The sequence below is a fragment of the Drosophila kikkawai genome, chromosome 3R (genome assembly GCF_030179895.1).
Source record: "Drosophila kikkawai strain 14028-0561.14 chromosome 3R, DkikHiC1v2, whole genome shotgun sequence".
Classification (NCBI taxonomy): Eukaryota; Metazoa; Arthropoda; class Insecta; order Diptera; family Drosophilidae; genus Drosophila; species Drosophila kikkawai.
This window is the reverse complement of record NC_091731.1, coordinates 33,940,326-33,960,758: the sequence shown is the minus strand read 5'-3', so window position 1 is coordinate 33,960,758 and position 20,433 is coordinate 33,940,326. Positions and strand designations below refer to the sequence as shown.

Below are 20,433 nucleotides of genomic sequence, written 5' to 3'. Positions count from 1 at the left end.
ATCCAGTTTTTATATATTTCCATTCCTTCCACCGAAAAATCCCCTAGATAGATGCAGCATCATCCCGAAATAAACTCAAAAGGGGTGAAAATTCCTTTCCAGCCAGCTAGAGATGTCTTCTTCGTCCGGTTTTTCTTTTCTCCCTGTTCCCTGTTGTCTTGTTTGCTTTTGGCACACTTTGAGTTTATTTTTAAAACAATTTCCACTGCTGTATGTTTGCTTTGGATTCGCGAAATATTCCCATTAAAGATGCAGGAAATGTGTGGCGGTGTGCTGACAAGGTGATAACTGCTCGATCTTGTCCAGTCAACGAGATAAATAATAATCGATTCATCAAAGAGTCGCTAATGGATTGAATGGGCACGGGAATTCGAGATGTCAAACAGCATTCCATTTAACCGCAGAAAGATAGCTTCTGAAAAGGATTAAATTGAAGATTTTAAGGCTGTTATTGGTTTGAATTAATTAAATAAATAAATTGTATAATTTTTTAATATATTTTGTATTATTTTAGATTATGTTTTTGAAGATTATTCAAAAGATTTTAATTTCTTTGTATTTTCTGTCTCAAAATAAAATATAAATTCAATCTCAGGTTAATCTAAGAAACATCAGCAAATCCCGCAGGCGAAAATCTTGAGAATTTATACTAAGCAACATCTTTTAATGTTGGCAATGTGCAGTAATTTGTTGCTTTTTCGCATCTGCTTCAGCCTCCAATTATTTATTGTTAATTTCGCTGTGGAGAATGTTTGGCCCGAATATAATTTGAATTTATTTCTGTCGTCGTCGTCGTTGTCGTCGCTAGCAGCAACCGAAACTGCATAAACATTTTGAATTTATATTCCCTCGTTCCGACTTTAATTTTCGTGTGTTTGCCGCTTTTCGGATTTGTTTGCTCTGGTTTGGGTCGTCGCACATTCTGACATTTCCAAGTGGCAAGTGTGGGCGTGTAGGGAGGTGGAAATATCACCTTTATTCCATCCACACAGCCGGAAAAATCTCCCCCTCCTTGTTTCCCTGACATTTTTAAGTGAGCTTTTAACGAAGAGGCTCACGAGATTTCATCAGAGAGTTGTGTAAATTTGATGCACTCGAAAGTGAGAAAACAAAAAACACACACACACACCTACACCCACTTACGCACTCTGGCTCACCTACACACTTAAACGCTTTATTTCGTTTTCAAGGCAAAATCGTAAAATTCTGCAAATACTCAGCTCGTGTCTTGTCTCACTCTCTCACGCTCTCGTGCTCACCCTCTCTTTCTCTTTTTCGGCTCGTGTTCGTCCTTTCAGGCCTATTATTTTTCCCGCTGCCTGCCTCTGTGTAAGTGCGTGTGTATTCGTGTGTCCTTTTTTATGCCCATCACGCAATGGCTTTAGTTTTATGGCGAAATTAGCGAATGTCGACTCTGGGCAATGCCAGCTCATATTTGTGAAATATAGGATTATGTCCTAGCTGTGCAGAGAGCGAAAAATAAACTTTCATAAGGATAATTTACTTACTCAAATTGCCAGCATTCAAGAAATTTATTTATTATGAAATTTTGTCTGTAAATTTAAATTATTTATCAAATGGTTTCAGGGTAGAGCCATTCCTCATTTCTTTTTCATATTTTCCATACCTTAAACCAGTTGGGAATTATAGTGAAAAACTTGGTACTAGTTTGAAATGTCTTAAATACAACTAAATATTTGTCAAATATCCCCACTTTTTTCCTGTGTACAGTGAATACCCCTTCAGAATTATAAAAGTCCCTCAGTTGTCAACTCTTAGCGAATGCTTACTGTATGGGAAATTGGAAAAGCAATAAGTTCTTGTTTCTGACTGATAAACATGGATATTTTCGGTGGCTATTTCTTTTTTTTTTTTTACGACTTCTTTGAGGTCGATATTCGTCTGTTTTCCCTCATTTACGACTTTTCCTCGCTTTCCTTTTCCGTTTTTCCTTATTTTTGTTGATAATTTCTGGCATACTCCCAGGCGCCTGTGACGCAATGGAAATAGTAACAGAAATACCTGGACATTGGCAACGGCCGTTATCACCGGCTAATCAGCTGACGAGGTTCAACGTTTAATGCTTAGTTGAGGAATTATAAAGAGAAAACCAGATTAGGCCTACTTAAATATAGGTATGCGTTCCACTCATCTTTTGGTGGGAGAGTGAGTGGCGCTCCGCTCAGCTGATTTGTTTGGCATAAAAACAATAATAAATCGTCGTCGCATATTTCGCTTATGCGACAAAAAAAAATCACTCATACGCAGAGATGACTCAAGCGAAAAGCACTCAAGCTGTAGTGCGCCGGCGTTACGCTCTCTTCCACTCAGAACCGCACGCTGGCTCTCTTGGAGCTCTTGGCGTCGCGTCGAAAAAAGCCTCGCCGTTATTCCTGCGCTGGCGTTCCACTCATTCGTCTCTCAGCAATCGCAGCGCTCACTTCACTTTTTCCGTGCACTGCCCCGAAAAAAACTTTAAACTGAAGCCCGAAAAACAATAAAAAGAAACAGAGAGAGGCGCACTAAACACAAAAAAAAAAAAAAAACTATTAACTAAACTCTGTCGCCGCCGTTGCTATCTCGCCTCTAGCCTCTCCGATCGTCGCGCTTAAAAACAATCGCCGATTGCCGTTTTGTTTTACTTCGCCAGCTGCCGTCGAGTCGAGTCGAAGTCGCGAAAATTAAATAAAAGCGAGAATTGAAAATAAAAAACCTAACTAAACTGTAAATACTGCAAAAAACAAGTAACAAGTTCAAAAGGTAAAACGATTGTCATCATCGCAACACGAAAGTTAATTTAATAAATTACATAAAAACGTCAAGTGTAGAGTTTTTGTATTTGTGTGATCGTGTTCAAAAAAATTAAGAAGAAAAAAAAAAGAATAAATAGTCAAAAAAACAAAAATACGACACAAACAACAAATTGACAAAAATAAACTTTATTATGCGTGGAACACACACACTCACTTGGTCAGGCGAATATATAATTTAAAACACATATAATTGCTATTTTAATCGGTCGCTGCATGTGTGCGTGTGTTTGAGCGATTATCAAAATCAGCTAAAATAAAAAAAATAAAAACACAAAACTGAATCCAATCATTAGAAAAGTGTGCAAAAGTTTGTTACACGCGGCTAGAAAAGCACTCGCTCGCGAACGAAATAATAACAATAATCATAATTGATCGCCGGATAAAATGAAAATATGCCACAATAAATAACAGCAGAGGAATCAAGAACAAGAGAGTAAAACAAAAGATGGGACAAGTTTTACACAACACTCGTTCCTAACCTGCAAACTGCGGCTGCTGCGCTGCAACGGCGCTGCAACTGCAACGCCGACTGCAGAATTGCATTCTGCATGCGTTGTCCAAAAACAAAAATAATCTCTCCGCTCTCTCTATCTCCCCATTCTTCTTCGACTCGTTTTCGCCACATTGCAATTGCAAATTTGCATTACATAAAATCGACCAGCGCATTTGCATTTGTTTATGGCAATTAATTTATGCTAAAGAGTGCGTGTAATTGCATTTATAAATTTTCTTGTAGTGTTCACCCGATTACACAACTCTCAGTAAACATGGAGCAGCGCACAATTCTGGGTTCCTTTTTGATCATCTTTTATACTGTTTTTTTCGTTCATTCAATTTACTGCACAGACACACAGACACAGGCGAAAGCAATTACTGCTATTTTTGGGGGGTGGCAGGAGGATTGTGCCGGCGAGGGGGAGCAGTGTACCCGTTATTGCTCTGCAATTGAAAGAAGAGGAGCAAAAGAAGAGCAAATTTACAGCCTCTCGGGCTTTTGTTGTTTCTTTTTTTTGTTTCAGGCACTTTGTGTTTGTTGTCGTCTGCTTGTTTTGTTCCTCTCTTTTTATGGTCGCTGATTTCTCTTATCTCTTCTTCTGTCTTCCGTTCTTCGACGCAATTTGTTACACAATAAGAAATTAAAAGCAGATGAATTTACTAAACCAAAACCTTTAAAATCAAAACGTAAAAATGGGATAAATTCAAAATTTAAAACAAAAATTAAGTATACGTACGACCCTGTTCCAAATTGATATTGTGATATTGCCAAATGTCTTTAAGAAACCTTTTGAAAAACACGATGTAATTAATTTAATTACATATAATTTCTTAGTTAAAAAAAGAAATCAGAAACAAGAAAAACGTAACTAAATTCCCACAAAAAATTCGTTAATATTGAAAACTTGAACTGTGCTTTTAGTTTTTCTACTGTGTTTATTTTTATTTATTTACTTTTTTTTTTTTTTTTCTCAACTGCAGCTTGCAGCTTGTTTAGTTTCGCTCGGTAATTAATTTGTGCATTTGCGAAAATCAGTGGGAAAGGGCGCAGGGCCGTAAAGAGTGGAAGAGGGGCGCGGCAACACATCAGGCGATCGGCGGCAGCGCTGCTGACTTCGCACTTCGGCGTCGCACTCCATAAGTCACGATTCACGATCCACGATCCACACACACGATCCACACTTGAGTTGCACAGTTCAAGAGTTTGGGGAAAAGATCGCAAGTGCAGTTTCTATCTGTTTCTCTTGTCAGTGGCAGAAACTTCTCGAACATTTCAGAGCTTCATCAACACTCCTGTTTGAGTGTTTGTTACTAGTGCAGTTTACACACACCAGCGGTTGCAATAATAGACACTGGATTTTTCTTAAAAGATTCTTCAAACTCACTTTAAGTGTTTTAAATTTAATGGAATTTCCGTTTTCTATTCCCATAAACCTAGAAAATTTACTGTAAGCTTAAAACAAATCAAGTGTAATTGAAAAATGTCCAAGATTTTAGATAAAAATGAATGAAAGAGAAATGTGGGCCCGGAAGTATTTCATGATTTAACAAAAAAGATTCTAATAAATTATTTTAAAAGCTGTTTATTTTGAAAGGTTCATAGTTAGAAAAATTTGTTAGCCACATTAAATATTTTTAACTTTTTAAGGTGGCATAATAAGTAATATTTTTTTCTTGCTAGTGCTTTTTTGTTATGACAGATCTTTAAGTGATGGATTCTATCTCGTTTCCTATCGTTTCAACCATTGCTATACCCCTTTACTATCGACTTTTTGGGTCTTTTAATTAATAATGTGATGTAAGCCTCCTAAAAACTGAGGAGGAGGCCTGACCGACCGAAAAGAACCGAACCGATCACCGGTGGGCGGTTCGAACTGGTTGCAACTGGCCCGTGTCAGACCAGACAGAGGGAACAGAGAGCCAGACCCCCACAATTGGCGAGCTCAACAATGAAGATGAAGCAATTATTTAAGTGTACTAGGCTACTACTACTATATGTGCTTCCCGGCTTGCCGCATTAGTATTTGTATCTTTTGTTGTCCACTCAGTTGCCTTCCGGCTTTGGACGCGTGTGTGTTTGGCCAGGTGGGTGTGTTTGCCTGCCATAGGCCTTCCATACAGTTCGTGTTTGTCCTAATCAAATCCAGGCCCATTGCGCAACACCTTTGACGTGTTGTGACATTGAGACCTTCGTCCGCCCAAAAGTGGGCTGGTCACCTTTTAAATGGAGTATCTGCCAGATCGTTAGATTTCCCATCAAAGACAGACCCTTCACTTCAATGACACTCGCACATGACTCGAAATTCCCGCCCCTGTTTGGTACTTCTGGAACTACGCCAGCACCGAGTTCTTGGGCTATTTCACCAGAGGGACGAGCCCCCAAAAATCGCTCCGCTCGAGTTGACTGGAAATTATAAATAATACTCGTCTGTTTGTTTTGGTGCGCTGGTGATATTACGCCTCATCATGTCCAGCACTCGAGGCCGGGGCACAAATATAGCCCTCGGTATCGTGCGATGGCGCCTTTATCGCCAGATCAGTCGCCGCACTACATTCCACGGGGGTTTCACGGGGGCCCCACGGGGGCTTCACGCGCCCTCTGCTTGATATTTATACCAAATATCACTCGCTTCTCGCATGCACACTTTTTACGGCCGTGCAAATTGTAGCAGCAGTCCGTCCGGAGACGGAGCCGGAGTCTCCGTTGTAGATCTGGCTGTGTCGGCCGATCGCTTGCTCGTATCTTATCGGAGAGCGGAGCAACTGCTCCACAGCTATTCCCCAGTTGCCGGGCTCCTCTGACGCGCTGCTTCTCTCCGGATTTCGTAGCTTCATTGGATTACTGATTACACCGGGACACTGGGGCTTATCAATCTGGGTCTGGGGTGCTCTTGTGTGTTTCTTGTTATTGCCTTGTTGGGACACACCCACCTAATGCCGTGCTATCTATCACTCGGCTCGGGTGAGCAAAAACACGGCGTCCGATGCCCCGCTGGATAATTGATAAGGCATTGGCGACGGTGATTCTCCTCCATCGGTGTGCCATTCACTGTGGCATTGGGGAAACGTGACTTATCGCCAGTCCCAAAATTTTCCTATAGTTATTGTGAAATGTAGGAAATTGCCCAGAAGTCGCTAAATCCAAAATGAGTATTGTCGTTAAATCACGTTTGACCACAATAGTTTGGACTTTTACCTGCCATAATTGTACACAGCAAACATTTACAATCTTTGATAATTTCTAACATATGTTTAGAATTTTTTGTTTGCTTGATTAACCGGATTTCAAAGGAAGTGGGATATTAGAAATATGAATTTTCACAATTTTTAAAAACTGCTTTAAAAAAACACATCATATTAACAGTAACAACTCTAAAAGTAGGTAATGGGTGTACCAAAACCAGAAGATTTAATAATTTTTTTGATTGTATTAATATTAATTGTACGGTGTAAAGAGAGGTACAGTAAATTTCTAGTAGATCCTAGGAAATTCCAGCTCGATTCGGCTCATTAGGGGACCCTTAGAGTTAATTAAGTCTGCCTAATTCGTAATTACTAACCCAGAACAAGTGCCAAGCAGTTGTGGCTGCTGTTTACTTGAGGAGAGAGCCGTATATTTGTTGGTTTTTTCTCTTCGAGATATATTGTGTGCATAAACAATGTTCAGATACTTTTGAATACGACACGAATCCCGCGAATCGCTTTTCTCGCCGTGGTGTAACAAACGAGTGCAACGCGAATAAGTTACCGAACCAATAAGCATCCCAATTAAACCCATTCGAATCGCGTTTTGTGCCTTGCAGTAATCTTGAGAACAAACATGAGATATACTCACTCGCTCAACAAACGGCGGCAAGTGAGCAAAAGGAACAACACCAACAACCAGCTGAAACTGAGCAGGACCCAGAAAAGCCGGCCGTAACCGAGCTCAAACCAGCCAACCAGGAACCCATCGAGGCAGCTGTTCCCCTAGAGCTTGAGGATAAACTAGAACCAGAACTAGAACTGGAACAGGAACCGGAGAAAAAGAACGAGGAAACTCCTTTGGAACTACCAGAAACCAAAATAATAACTGCAAACCCACCGGCAACTGTAACGACTGCCACCACTGCTGCAGCCCAGATAAGACAGCTCCCCGAGAGCAATCCCCTCAAGCAGATCCTGCAAGCGGAGCTGCTGATCAAGCGGGAAAACCACTCGCCAGGACCGCGTACCATCACCGCAACGCTGCTTAGCGGCACTAGCGGCGGTCTGCGTCTCGAGGAGAAACGCCCCAAGTCGGTGACCGCTTCGGTCTTCCGCCCCAGCCCAGCTCCACCCTTGACTCCACCACCATCATCGACTCTTGTCCTCCTTGGCAAGAAGCCACAGCTCCCAGTGGAGCCCACACTGCCGCCAACAACAACCGCCACGGCAGCGATTATCTCCTCAAGCAACCAGCAACATCAACAGCAGCAGCAACACACCACACAGAACCCACAACCGGCTCAAGATATGAATAAAGGATTCTGTTCGCTGTTTGCTGACGATGGACGAGGCTTAACAAGTAAGTAGAATATTTCCCTACAAATTTCTTATAACTCAGGGGTGCTTCAAAGATCTAAAAAATTCAATAGATGGGGAACTAAAAAAAATGTATACATTTCTGATTAATTTACAACAATGTCTTTACAAAAACAATTGACTGATGTTAATAATCCTTATACTAGCTTTATCAATTTTATCAAATCAATAGACTTAAAAGCCATCATTATAGATGTCAGCGATATATATATAACTCAATTCGTTTGGTTGTTAGGGAGGGCGTTATTCCACAATCAGCTGATAAGTTGTGTAGAAATAATAGAAAAAAAAGGAAAGATTTCGCAAACCACTTTGCAGTAGTTTTCTGTGTGAGGTGCATCAGGTGCAGTGCTGCGTTCAAGGCTAAAGTCAGCGTATAAACGTCAACAATACTCACCTATAGTCCCAAAGTATTTACACCAACGAATACACCAACAATTCCAACTGTTCATACATATGCATATGCAGTTGTAGTTGTCTTGTTTATAAATTCTATGCAAAAATAAACAACAACCAAAGGCAGCGAACTTAGTGACGCGCGCGGTATTTGATGTGATTTGACGCATTGTCGTAATTCTGGGCACTGCGATTTGATTGGTCAGTCAGTCACTCAGTTGGTCAGTCGCTCAGTCTGTCAGTCTGGCAATCAGTTGGTCATTCAGCTCCGCTCGTTGGTCAGTCATTCAGGCGATCGTCAGTTCGGTGCCGCTTATCTGTGGCCGCAATTTGCGCAAATAAAACTATTTATTTGCAGTTCGCAAAAGTAAATGATTGCCCCTCCTACCTTCCGCTCAAAAACTGCATTAGTAAACAATGTTCAAAGCGCTCGCCTGATAAGTGCATAATATATAAACGTGCTCATATATAAGGGGCTATATATACATATAGGAGGCTATATACGGTTTGGGGTGTTGGAAGGGGCGGATTCCCATCCGTACTTAACCGCAAGCCGGTTGCCGATGCAATTGCGCCGGCATCTTATGTCACATTTTGCCGGCATTACGCATACGCAGTGTATTACATGGAACCCCAGGGGATCGTTTATTGCCTAGATTAGAGTTTGAATGTGTTTTTTTTATATAGTTTTATTTTTAACTAAATATGTTGGTTATGGAATCGTTTAATATATGGGACAGCAAAGTGGTGTATTGATGGGTTGAGTATACGCAGGGTTATAAAATGTTATAAAAACGTTTTCTACTTGATGGTTGTATATTTTTTAGGTAACAGATTTCTTTGTTAAATTGACAGTTATGTTAAACAGGAATTGATTAAAACTAAATAGCAAATAAATGATAGTCTGCACTAAATTAATTAGATTAGAGTCTAAAGGTTTTGTTTTAATTTTTAAATGAGACTACGAACTGTATTTAAAGTGCTTTTGCCATTTTCCGCATTTGATAATGAATAGCATTTGTTGTTTTTCTCTCTTAAAAAATAATAATAATAATAAAAAAAAAAATTACATACATTTCCTTAGAAAATCATATGATTTAATTAACTTGTTCCAAAATTCGTCATCGATTGTTTTGGTCTTTCTTTCTTTCTCTATTCAAATATATGGTTATTTGAAATGTTTTTTATTTTCTTTTCTTCACGAGCAAGAGAATTTTTCCGTTGTCCGGCTGCCGCCGTTGCTGCCTGGTGACAAAAAAGCAGAAATATGAATATTAACTTGAGCCAATTAATATGCTAAGTGATGAGGGACCGAAAAGAGTGAAAAGCGGCGAGCGGCAGAGAGAGGAATTTTGGCGCGTGTGCCAAGGTCCGGCCATGGATCAAACGGAGCTGTCTCGCATGTGTCCCGGCCCCCTTCCAGCACCCCGCCCATTTTGAATTTCTGAATTCTGGCAGGCAATGGGAATGGGTATTTTCGAAATGCCTCATGACACCTTCCACTTCCCGAGACCGCCCCCCTTAACTCTTGTCAAGTGGCCCTGCAGCCCCTAATCGCTCTCGCTTTCAGTACGGCCTCTTTCTGTTGACATTTTGCGCTGCCTGCAGACACAGATACATTTACAGACTCGGCGGACACTTTTTTTTTTTATAGATACTTTACTTTTTCCTATTCTTACCCACCGCGTCTATATTTATTTTCGTTGCGTGGAACGTAAATAAACAGGGAAACAACGCCACTTCTTGAATTGGTTCGGTTGCGCCTCTGCGGAGGGAGGGAGCCCCTCTTGGTTGGGCGATGAGTAGACCGAATTTTTATGTAATTCTTGTCACCTCGCTTGCTGCTGCGGTATTTTTCCCAACATTTCAAATATTCCATTCGTTAGCCTAATCAGTTGTAACACTCGATCGCTTCGATTGCCGCCTGTCAGATACAGATACTCGCGTTCTCAAGGCGTTACAGCACAGATACAGATAATCGCTGTTTGGGCCTGGAGACTGAGAATGGGAGTGGGGATGGTCAAACAGAAGTAACCCGTTGACAAACAAAAACAAAGGCCCCACTGTAATTACCCTATGCTGTTGTGCTATCCGCCCGCAATCTACAAAAGCTAATATTTTTGTAACGATAACAGCGGCAGGCAGGAAAACTCTTGGTCATAAATATCAATTGGTTACTGGGCCCGATACATTACGGGTTTAATGGGAATATAGTCAGTGGCAATTATGCTTGGGTTCGAAGTTGAGGCAAGGGAACGCACTCCTATCGTGATTAGCACGCGTGATAAGCACGCCCATCACGACCAGCAGCACAAATAATAATAGAAAAAACAGACGGACGGATGATTGGTTGAATGAATTCTCTTCTAATCGCCCGAGTTCAAGTTCAGCGCTGATATGATGAGTCCAAGTCCGGACCGGAGTCTGGCTGCTCTGTGTAAATTGTCAATATTTTTTTCGGCTCTTACATAAAGCTATATAGCTTCATCAGGGAGCAGCCCATCATGCACGCTCTGTCCCCGTTTTGTCTCTCTGATCTTCTCCGGGTACTTAAGTGCCCGTGTCCGTTCTGCGTCGTCTTGGTTGTTTACATATTCCGATTTTGATTTGGAACTACGTCACATCACGAGCACGAAGCGTTGTCGTTGCCGTTGCCGTCGCCGTCCTCTTCAATTGCAGATGATGACATAAATTTATTTAAATTGAAGCAGTTTTCGCCTGGGTTGTTCTTCCAGCTGGCCCAAGATCCCTAGTAGTCACGCGTTGAGCATGAATTTCGATGTGTGTGTGTGTGTGTGTGCTAATGTGGCAACCTGTTCCCTCGAAAACTTTCGAATACACACGCCTCAAGTGCACCGAATGTGGCTCAAGTGCAGACAGAGATGCCTTTCACAAGCGGCTCACGAGCGACCTCAGAGGTTTTGCACAGAGCAAAATGTTATGGGATTTGAGAAAAATATATATTTGTTTTGAAATAGGAAGAAAAATACGATTCAATATCACCATATTTGATTAGAAATGTCTCCCAGTGGAGGTAATGTTTATTTATCCTTAAAAAAGTTGACGTGATAGACGCTTCTTTAAGCTAAATTCAGCTGGGAACTTTAATATATTTTATTAAAATAAACCTGAAAATATGCCACCTTTAGCACCCTGTTTCTGGGTGACTGGATCACTGGGTGACTGGGTGTTGTTAAAGTCCCAGTAAAACTACAGCTGTTGTGTATTAGCCTTGCGTGTAGGCCCAGTTAGCCAGTTGGCCGCTAAATGCAATTCCCGGCCTTGCACTTTGGCGAAAAACAACACATTCGATGAGCTGTAATATATGGAAACACTTTGCCAACATCTCATAAAATGCACTCGATTCCGATAGGCTTAGATATAGATAGACCCCCAATAGGCGCTGAGTGTGTTATATTATCATGCGCCATAATTTCTGTTGTTTTTTCCGCAAAAAAAAAAGGTTCGGTATCGTTGAGTAGCACTCGAGTGCCATAATTACAAGTCACACTGCCGGGATAGGGAGGGGGGCCGGTAGGGAGGACTCAGAGACGAGGTAAGACCTTTGGGCGTGCATTGTTAATTAATTTGTTTGTGTCGAATGCAACGACCACAAGAGCAAGCCAGATGTCAGGGAGAGGGAGCTGTGGCAGCTACAAGCTGTGCAAATCCCTTATATACCGCTAATCTCATCTTTATTGCTTCTGCCATGAAAATGTAATAGGAATATGTTCCTGTACTGTGGGGAAAAATGCTATAAAAATATAGCGAGGATTTAGTTTTATTTTCTCATAAAAAACTAGGCTAAAATTAGGATACTTCCTTGATAAATCGTAAAACGACTTTGAACACACTAAACTGATTCATACTTAATTGGTTGAATAGCTGAGACATTGAATTAAATTAAATTGATCTCTCTAAAATATTCATTAATTGAGACATGTGTAGGCTGGAGTAGAGAGACCTCAGAGAATCTATTTCCACTTTATGGCTTATATGGCTGCCGGTGGCAGTTGCTGCAGTTGGGATTTATCCGTTTGTATATGACTCTTTGATAGAAGTAAGCGGTTGAGCCAAAGCAAACAATGCACTCGCACGAACTTGGACTTGCATTTCAAATTCTATTTGGCCTGCGGTCGAGTCTCTGGCGCTTTAGTTAGTTTTTCATTTCCATTTTGCAACTTAATAGTCGGCACACAGAGGCGGTTGGGACCAGTTTTATTAGCATACCATATAGTATAGCTTACCCCATGACGGGAATGGGCTGGGATCGGTATGGAATGGGTTGGGTATGAGATGAGCCCGCGATAGTTGAGAGCTTTAGGAATGCCTGACTATCGGCTCAGATGACGTGCATCCCGGGTGGAATCAGCTGGGGAGATCGCCCCCGGGTTCAAGACCCCGACTGATAAGCCGTATTGCACCTGATCTGGGGTGACTGCCATAGGCCTCCGGCGATGCACTCGACTCGCCCCTTTGGTTATTCAAGTCTATAAAAATAGCCAACCTCTCGGGTTCCCGTTTCCAGAATGTTTGTTTTCGCCTGCTTCGCTTGCATTTATTCCGCGTACGTCAATAGGCGCTTTTCCAAAATGCTGAATAATGAGTCCCCGACCCCGGCCATAGCCATAAAAATCATGGCTCTGCTTCGATTCCAGGGCGGACGCAATTGGAGCGACTAATTTCACGAGGGAAGCGCGTTGCGTTCAATTAGATTCAATTGAGAGCTGTCAATTAGAGGCGACTCCGTCGAGCGATAATTGAAAATTCGGCAGCACAAGCCAAGGGTTCCATTCGGAGCAGTTAATTAACAGTGGCAGTGAACGTGGTCGAAAAAGCGAATTGAGATCTAGCACCCCATTGCGAACTAGGTGAAACCGCCACTAACTGCATCTCCTTTTACTCTTGTCACTTTCAGTGCTTAAGGAGGAACCTGACGATCTGTCCCATCACCTGGCCTCCACCGCCTGCATTCAGCTGGACGAGATGACACCGTTTAGCGACATGCTGGTGGGCCTTATGGGCTCTTGCCTGCTGCCCGACGACATCAACTCCCTGGACTCGACCACCTGCTCCACGACGGCCAGTGGCCAGCACTATCAGAGTCCCAACAGCAGCAGCAGCAATTCGGCTGCCAGCAGCAGTCCCAGCAACAGTTATGCCACCAGTCCGCTCAGCCCGCTCACACCCAATCCCAATCCGGCAGCGGTCACTCAGTCCCTCAATCCCAGCCAGCAACAGCAGCAGCAGCAACAACACAACCAGCAGCAGCAACAACATCACCCCCAGCACCACGACAACAGCAACAGCAGCAGCAACATTGATCCGCTGTTCAACTACCGCGAGGAGTCGAACGACACGAGCTGCTCCCAACACCTGCACTCGCCCAGCATCACTTCAAAGGTGGGTTTAAGATGAGAATTTGTGTCTATTCCTTGACTAACTAATCCGTTTTCATCTCTTTCCATTGCAGAGTCCCGAGGACAGCAGTCTGCCATCGCTGTGCAGCCCCACCTCGCTGACCCAGGAGGATGATTTCTCCTTTGTGGACTTTGGAATGCGTGCTCCCTATATCCCAATGGGCGACGACATGCCCCTGCTCACGGAGACGGATCTCATGTGGTGTCCCCCAGAGGATCTGCAAACCATGGTGCCCAAGGAGATTGATGCCATGCAGCAGCAATTGCAGCAGCTGCAACAGCAGCATCACCAGCAGTACGCCAGCAATAGTGGCTACCAACAGCAGCAGCAACAGCAGCAGCAGTCGGCGGGTGGTGTCCTTCAGCAGCAGCAGCAGCATTTCTCCAACTCTCTGTGCTCTTCGCCTGCATCGACAGTGTCTTCGTTATCGCCATCGCCTGTGCAACAGCAACACCAGCAGCAGGCGCCAGTCTTCTCCACCGATTCGAGCGAACTGGCAGCCTTGTTGTGTGGATCCGGAAATGGAACCCTTTCGATTCTGGGAGGCAGTGGTGTGACTGTGGCGGAGGAGTGCAACGAAAGGCTGCAGCAGCAGCAGGGCAACAATGATTTCCGCAGTTTCCAGCAGTTGCAGCAGGAGTTGCAGTTGCAGGAGGATCAGCAGCAGCAGCAGCGCCAGCAGCAACAACAACAACAGCAGCAGCAGTTGCTGAGCCTCAGCATCGAGTGCAAAAAGGAGAAATATGAAGTGCCCATGGCACCCAGTTTGTGTCATTCCATGGAGGAAGCATTTGAGAATGACTACAGCAAGGATTGTAAGTATTAAAGGGAGGATAAATATAAGGAGAAAGCGTTAAAATATGCAGGGATTAAAAGGGTTTACAATTAATTAATATAGAAAAGTAAATTAACAGCTAAATTGCGAGAGCTAAAGTGTTAAAAGAATCATAGAAAAGTTTATGAGATACACATAAATAAGCAGCTTATCATTTGGAAAATTTAGTCAATCAAATATTTGTTTTTGTGTTTATTTAAAGAGTTGTAGAAAATTATAAAGACTACTTGGAAATTTTTCAGTGATAAAAACAGAAAATCGCCTCCATTGACTGACATTTCAAACTAATTATTTGTGAACATTTTACGACTCTTGAATTTTAATAGATTCAACAAAAAAAAAACATGAATAGATTGATTTACCGCCGCCTCTAGGGGACTTATCCCCTCTGCCCTTCCTCCCTTTTGGGCGCTAATTATGCTTTTGAAAATATACATATATTCCACACAATATATTCTCCTGCATTTTTCGGAGAGGCCTAATTTTATGGGCAGAGCGCGGTACTAAAAATATCCATACCCGCGGTGGAAACTTGCTGTATTTTTTATGATATGCTGCCAACGCACACGCACACGCTGCCACTCCAACGCCTACATGTAAAAATAGAGGGAGAACCAAAAAAAGAATTTCTGAATTTTCGGTTGCGTGTCGCGGAAGATGTCACTCTTGGTTTTAGGAACGGGAACTGCGGGAGAGCTAATTGATGTGGGTTCAAGTTTTCCAACAACGTTTTCGCTTTCGTTTACCCCTCCAGTTTTTTGCGTAATTTTCACACATTGCTCTCTTACCTTTGACACATGTCACCGCACGTTCCCTGTGATGTTGTGATTGATGCCTGGCACTGGCGCAATGACAGAAATCGGGCACTGGCCCTGTCAATTGTATTGACTGCAAGTGCCGGGGGATATATGACAGGCGGTACCCCTCGCCTGCTTCCATTGACAGATGCCTAGGCCTAAGGCCTTTTTAGAATTTTCCAATAGTTTTCCACCTTCTGTGAAATCCCCGCTGATTTATGTCGCACACACCAGCCGGCAGTTAAGGTATACTCAACGTATAGATACAAAGCTAAGGATATAGATACTGTTGCCCGTGGCTATATAGAATTTATTTATGTGCGAAAATAAAAGAAATGTTTGTGTTATTGTTTTAAATTAGCACCAATGTCATGGGCAAAGGAATTAATTTTAGCCAGATTTTTGATTCGATAAATTCTGAGGATTAGCTAGCATATTTCGACAAGGTTTAGGAATGTTTTTCACCTTACTAACTTTTCTTGGTTTTGTTTCTTTTTTTTGTAGCTACAAATCTGGATTGCTGGGATCTGCTGCAGATGCACGTGGCCGAGGCTCCAGTAAGTCCTACGGCTTCGCCTGCTCCCTGCAAGGTAACCACGATTCAGTTGCTGCAGCAACAACAGCAACTACAACAGCAGCAGCAGAACATCATACTGAATGCCGTGCCATTGATTACGATTCAGAACAACAAGGGATTAATGCAGCAGCAGCAGCAGCAGGAGCAGCTGCAGCAGCCCGCTTTAAAGATCTTGAACGGAGCCAGCATTGCGCCGGTAACCACCAAGGCCACCATTCGTTTGGTGGAAAGCAAACCAGCAACGACGCAGCAACAGCAGCAGCAGCAGCGTGTGGGAAAGCTTATGCTACCCCAGCAGCAGCAGCAGCATGGAAACAAGCGACACCTAAACAGTGCGACAGGAGGAGCTGGAAACCCAGTAGAGTCGAAGCGCCTGAAGAGCGGAACCATCTGCCTGGATGTGCAGTCGCCGCAGCTTCTACAGCAGCTCATAGGCAAGGATCAGGTGCAGCAGAATCAGGCCACCAAGCGGGCGGGAAGCGAACGCTGGCAGCAACAGTCGGCGGAGAGCAAGCAGCAGAAGCAGCAGCAACAGCAGCAGCAGCAACAGCAATCCAACTCAGTGCTGAAGAACCTGCTGGTCAGCGGACGCGATGTAAGTGCCGGCTACTGCATTGTGCCCATGCGGCCCAAGAAGCAGCTGGCCAAGGTCTAGACTCTAGCAAGAGAAGACCTTCACCACCCGCCTCTCAATTAGCTAATGGAAGCACCCCACAGCCGGCTATGATTAACCCAAACCAACCAAGGATTGTTAGGTTAAGCGAAAGATTGCTTGGACAAGCCCATTTCTACAATTTGTCTTTTGTAAATGGATCGATTTTATATAACTGAACATCAAAACTATATATATAAATATATATTGTAAGCTGTAAAGTGTAACCAACAGAGCAACCTCCTCCCGCTGCGAGAGGAAGGCGGCGGCGGGCCTAGTTTTAGTCCGTTTTCTGTAGTCCCTAAAGCCTAGGACGTAGTCTCGATAGTCGTTAGTTATAGTATATATAGCGGATAGCTCCTAGTCTAGACGTGTAAGAGATGGACTTTAAAATTATAAATTTCGTAGACTATTTAAAATAGTGCTGACCGATCCGATCGACGATCGAGGAGCGTAATCTTAAGTTTGTAGCTTGGCGCAATTTGTTGATTTCTTTTTAAGTTTGACCCTAAGCCATAGCCGTAAGCCTAAGCAGCATGTTGTTAAATCTTCTGTTCTGTTGAGCAATTAATTCTGTTGTACATAAAAACCAGGAGCGGTAGGATTAGTAGAGCATCACAGCGTAGTTTAGAGACGCGAGAATCAGAGAACGATTGCAATAAAATTGTAAACTATATAAAGAAAAAACTAAAAAAAGAAAAACAAATTCAAAATATGGCAACTTTAAGTTTTTTTTACTGTGATAACATTTGCTTTTGTTGATTGATCGATTGATTGAGTTTCCCATCATCAGGTTTACTTTCCTTAGCCCCTTGATTTCTGTTAACTTATTCGAGCAATTTGTTAGATGTGTAAGCTTTGACTGAGGAGAAGCGGCACTGCAGCAAGGATATCTACGGATTTTAAATAATATTCAAAGACAGCAAGGATGATGCGTTTGTTTCGAGTTCAGTTTCGGCCTTTATGTTCCAAAGAAAACCATGTAAATTGTCCCAAATTTGTGAACGAAAGTGTAGCAAAATTGAGAAAACCGAAATGCGAGCGCTGAAGGTACAAAAAAAAAACGAGAAAGAAATTAAACGGAAGAAATCCCTATAAGAGAAAAAGAAAATCAACACTTTAAGCTAGACAAAAACTAAGCACACTAATTTCTAGTGAAGAGTCAAAACTATAAACACACACATACACATATACATAGAGCAACTATTAGCAATTAAAGAACAATCCTCGTGGCGGTGAGCGTTCTCTATCCGCACACTTATATATTATATATTATATAGAGATATAAAACCTAGACATAGTCATAGATACATAGTGCGTATATAGAACAAAACCTCGGGTCGCCACTGAAGCTTTAACCTGGCATTATAGCAGCTGCTTTTTCGATTCTTATTAGTTTTTCGTTTTTAATTTAGTTTGTAGTTACTTTTGTTTTTGTTTTTTTATTAGCCTTAGTTTACTTTTAAACGACGGAAAAGTACATACACTTTCCGAAGACGAAAAAAAAAAAGAATGAGAGAAAAAGAAAATCCGAAAAACATTATCTATTGCTGTGTTTTGTTTTGAATTTTGTATCCTTGTATGATTTGTGTTCCCTTGAATATTTCAAAGGCTCATATTGATTTTTCATCGTGTACTGACCTACATACAAGGTGCGGGCGGTTGTGTGGGTGTTGTGTGTGGCTGAAGCCTGGCAGCTTAATTAACTTTTGCGTGTCTGACGCACATCGATGGCACCGAAAGGGATCCAAAAATCATAAATATCCAGCTGGCAAACAAATTTACACGCAACTTAAGCTCCTATTTAGGGTGGAAAAGGGAATTTAAAATGCCCGAAAGCGCCCACTATTGACACTACTTTAGCCAGGCCATTGAGTGGGATTCCTACTGCCTGCTCCTTGGGCCTACTCCTACTCCTTCCTCCTCTTTTGACATTCCGGAGGCAGCGCGTGCCGCATTCTAGCTTGAGTATTGATTTTGCACCTCCAACGACTTGGCTTGGGTAAACGTTCTAAAACCCAACAGCCACCCACCCAGGGTCTATCCCTTTGCCAGTTTTATTTCCTTTCCGCTGCGCACAGCTGACGCTCTTCGCTCTCGGTTACGACTTCCATTTCCACTTTCACTCTCACTTTGACTTTCACTTGGGCCAAAGAGCGAGACTCTCTTTTGTTGTGTGCGGCACGGCACGTGTCTCTTATATACTCGAGAGTCGAGAGTCCCGGGTTTGTGCTCCGACGGTTTTATGGCCTACACGAGCTTCCCACTCTGGGGCCAAAAAAGAACCAAACTTTGCGTCACGGCTGGCACTTTTCCGGTGTCCGTGGTCCTCCGTCCAAAAGTTCCCCCCTGCATTAATGAATCGCCGTAATTGGCTGCAGCTTCTTGGGAACCCCAATTTGCATTATTCTCGGGCGACACATGTGTGTACGTGGCCAAATATTTGCTGCCTACTTAGGGGCCCCCGCTATGCATCACTTACTTTATTTACTTTGTTATTTCCTCTTTCATCTGAGTTTTCCCGAGTTTCCTACATTTTACCTGCTTTTATTTTGTGCCCAGGACAAAGCTTCTTTGGACCAATAGAAAAATTCATAGCAGAATCAGATCGGAAACCGCATCTACCTCGTGTGTGGCATAAACGAAAGATAAAACTGAAACCGATACTACCTCCGGATCAGACAACAAAACTATATAGGAACCTCAACCTCAAAAACGAAGGCCAAATAGAAAAGCAACATAAAACAAAAAACCAAACCCATTTTAGAAAATTATACTGTTAGCAAATTGACAAGCAATCCTCGAGTTAGTAATCGTAGTCACTAACTAGACAGACTTAGCATATATATTCCTCTCGATAATCATTTAGCCAGAGCTCCAGATCCACGGAGGGGGACGTGAGAATACTCGAATAATTAAATAAATATATAGCCCGAAAAGACTGCGAGCCGAAAACTCTGAAAAAATTATATACACATAGCGCGGAACTTATAGATAGCATCTAAGCAGGGATGTAAATAGCAGACAGGATATATAGTATATGGAAGAAGGATACGGAAAAACACCAGACGACAACTCTCAAAAATTAATCGATGTGGCTTTAACTAAACTTAAACTAGTTTAGTGAGTAATTGGCCTAATATTTAGCTATATACGATATCGATAATAGTATTAACGCAAATTCGAATCGACTAACGATAGACAGATAAACAGTAACAATAACGATATCGATAACGATAACGACTTGGTATTAGACTTCGTATCACACGGATCCCAATCATCACATTTAGTTCAAGTTTTTCGCGTGTTTACGTATGACAGAGAGCGTTGGGAGTGAGGGGAAGAGATAATGGGTAGCTTTATCGCGACGGAGTGCAAAATCGGGAACGGATTATATATCAAACCGAGAACGAGAATCGAACAGAAAGTACATACAATACCACAAATATACCACATATACCTCAGTACATGCATAAGTACGATCGTGTAGGTCGCGGGGACTCACTGTCTCTGCGCCGCTTACTTACATACCTCGTGTATACATATAACATTAACTAAAATATACATACATATACCTCTATCCTAAAGCAAAAAAAAAAAAAACATATGCCTCTATTCCGACTTTTGATAGTTCAATACACCCTTAGTGAATGTTGTGCGCGAAAACCCCTTTGATAACGAGCGTTTTTTACTACCTCCAAAATTCTTGTTGTGTGTGTCTCGCATTTATAGCAATGAATTAAACTAAACTAGAGCTAAATCTAAAGCAAAACTAAAGCTAAGCCTAAATTAAAGCTAGCGCCAGTCTAGAGCAAGTAAATTAAACTAAACTAAAGTAAAACTAAACTAAATGTTGTGTAATTTTTATAGCCTACTTATGTGCG

The 20,433-nt window shown here is 42.3% G+C and overlaps 1 protein-coding gene across 2 annotated transcripts in view; it reads left to right on the top strand.

The window, feature by feature from the left end:
* The window catches only part of sima (HIF-1 transcription factor component sima), a 70,023-nt gene that overhangs the window by 42,442 nt on the left and 7,148 nt on the right, over positions 1-20,433 (top strand). For both annotated transcript variants that reach the window (XM_017182624.3, XM_070286296.1), the window contains exons 8-11: positions 7,112-7,854; positions 13,186-13,670; positions 13,741-14,503; positions 15,825-16,492. In XM_017182624.3, the coding sequence (XP_017038113.1) occupies positions 7,112-7,854; positions 13,186-13,670; positions 13,741-14,503; positions 15,825-16,492 (2,659 nt within the window). The remainder of the gene's footprint in view (positions 1-7,111; positions 7,855-13,185; positions 13,671-13,740; positions 14,504-15,824; positions 16,493-20,433) is intronic.